Source organism: Carlito syrichta, unplaced genomic scaffold (assembly GCF_000164805.1).
Source record: "Carlito syrichta isolate Samal-C Ts95f unplaced genomic scaffold, Tarsius_syrichta-2.0.1 Scaffold288260, whole genome shotgun sequence".
NCBI lineage: Eukaryota > Metazoa > Chordata > Mammalia > Primates > Tarsiidae > Carlito > Carlito syrichta.
In genome coordinates this window covers 49,565-51,354 of record NW_007232356.1, presented here as the reverse complement: position 1 = coordinate 51,354, position 1,790 = coordinate 49,565, and the positions used below count along the sequence as shown (strand labels likewise).

The following is a 1,790-nucleotide window of genomic DNA, read 5'->3' as shown; positions in this document are numbered from 1 at the left end:
GCTCAGGCCTTGCTGGCAGGGCTACCTGATCTGGTTGATCGGCTGCCTGTTGCACACGGCTCTCCAGCGGGCCCACGTCCTCTTCAGCTCGTCCTCGCCCTGGCTCCAGGGACGGCAGTGAGTGCGTGAACCCGTCCCACCCTGGGACCCGCGTCCCGCCCTCGGACCCACGCCTGGCGGCTGTCCTCACCCGGTGCAGGGGGAACCTGGCCTGGAAGACCCCGTCCTTCACCAAATCCTCGAACGTCTCTAGGGTCGGAGGGAAGTGAAGGTCACGGGAGGCCTCGCCCGTGGTGCCCCCGTGGGCGCCCCTCCCCCCACCACCTTCCTTACTGCCACCGGCTGCTGTCAGGTTGCTCAGGATGAAGTTCACGATTCGGATTCTGAAACAAAGAGCTGAGTCGGGACGGCCCGGCCCGGCCTAGGAGGACCCGGCGTCTGGTCTGGCCAGGCCCAGGCCCCAACCCTGTCCTGCCCCCAGCCTGCCAGCCCTGACCGGAGCCTGGAACCCACGCGTCACCCGGGAGCCCCTCCCCCCACCGCTGACCCCACCTGTGTGCCCTGCGCGTCCAGAGCACCCCGAGTCTCCATGTGCACAGACCCTCTCTACACCCCACGAGCTGTCCTGCCCGTGTGAGGTCGAGGCTCCGAGAGGGCATGTCACGTCTCAGGGCCACACAGGCCGAAGCCACACAGCCAGGCATCTGACTACAGATGGCGCCTGAGCGCCTCCCTTGCACCCAAGACACAGCCCCAGGGCGCCCCCAGGAATACGCCCTCCAGGCCTGCACCTCTCAGGCTGCCTCCCCTTGTCTGACACTCCCCACTCCTCCTGAGGCCGGAAGTTCTGTGGTCACAGGACACCCTCCACAGCCAATGCCAGGGGCGTCCTCGGCAAGTCCACCTAGCAGACCTGGACGGGGCTGGGCAGGGGAACGGGCGAGGGGGAGTCAGGGACAGGCTTGGAGGTTCCCGCCTGGGCTTGGGACCCAGGAGAGGCTGGCGCTTGCAGAGAGAGGAGGCTCTCCCGGCCAGGCCCCGGGGGCTGCACCCAGGAGCCCAGAAATGGATGTCCAGGGGTGTTGCACCTGGAGAGGTGGCGTCTGAGGGAGACGGTGACCTCAGAGTCCTGGAGGCATGGCTGCAGTGGCTCCGGGCCCCTCCAAGTCCTGCCCACCCTCCGAGGCTGGCTCTGACCCTAAGTCCCGGGAACGAAGCCCTGTGCCACCTTCAGAAGGCTCCTAGAGGCGAGACCTTGTCCCTTGCCACCGACACGAAAACGGCAGCACAGAACCCTATGCCCACCGCCCTGGAGACCACTTGCCGCGGGGCTCTCCCACCTCGGAGGACGCCCGGAGCCTCGACCCATCCCCTTGCTCCACCTGGCCCGAGCATGTGGGCGGGCGAGGCGTCCTCCTGGCCATGCCTCAGGGCACGGCCCCTCACCTGGTGGTGACCTGGACAGGGGCAGGCGTGGCCGGCCGGTCCTGGGGTGCAGGATCCTGGGGCTCCAGGAGGAGGGTGTGATACAGGTCGAAGATGCTGCTGTCCGCTCGGATCCCGAAGAACACCTGGCTCCGGGCGCGGTCCTCTCGCTCCTGGGGCACACGGGGCCTCTGAGCCTGGCCCTGCTCCCCGACCCAGGCCAGAACCCCTCCCCGGCCCGGCCCGCGGCCCCCGCCCACCGTCCAGCTGAAGCCCTTGCTCTTCAGCGCCTCCAGGAACTGCTGCTGCTGGGGATTTCTGCGGGCGCGGCGGGCGGCCACCAGGACGAAGTCGGCATCCCACAG

At 68.5% G+C, this 1,790-nt stretch overlaps 1 protein-coding gene across 1 annotated transcript; it reads right to left on the bottom strand.

Annotated features, from left to right (window-relative positions):
• Positions 1–25: 25 nt before the first annotated feature.
• Positions 26–1,784, bottom strand: LOC103255568 (anoctamin-9; the record flags this gene model as incomplete). The annotated part of the gene is made up of 6 exons (XM_021710190.1): positions 26–99; positions 191–249; positions 337–383; positions 497–502; positions 1,447–1,595; positions 1,686–1,784. Coding segments are annotated over 6 exons (434 nt in total), but the record flags the coding sequence as incomplete, so codon positions are not given.
• Positions 1,785–1,790: the final 6 nt, after the last annotated feature.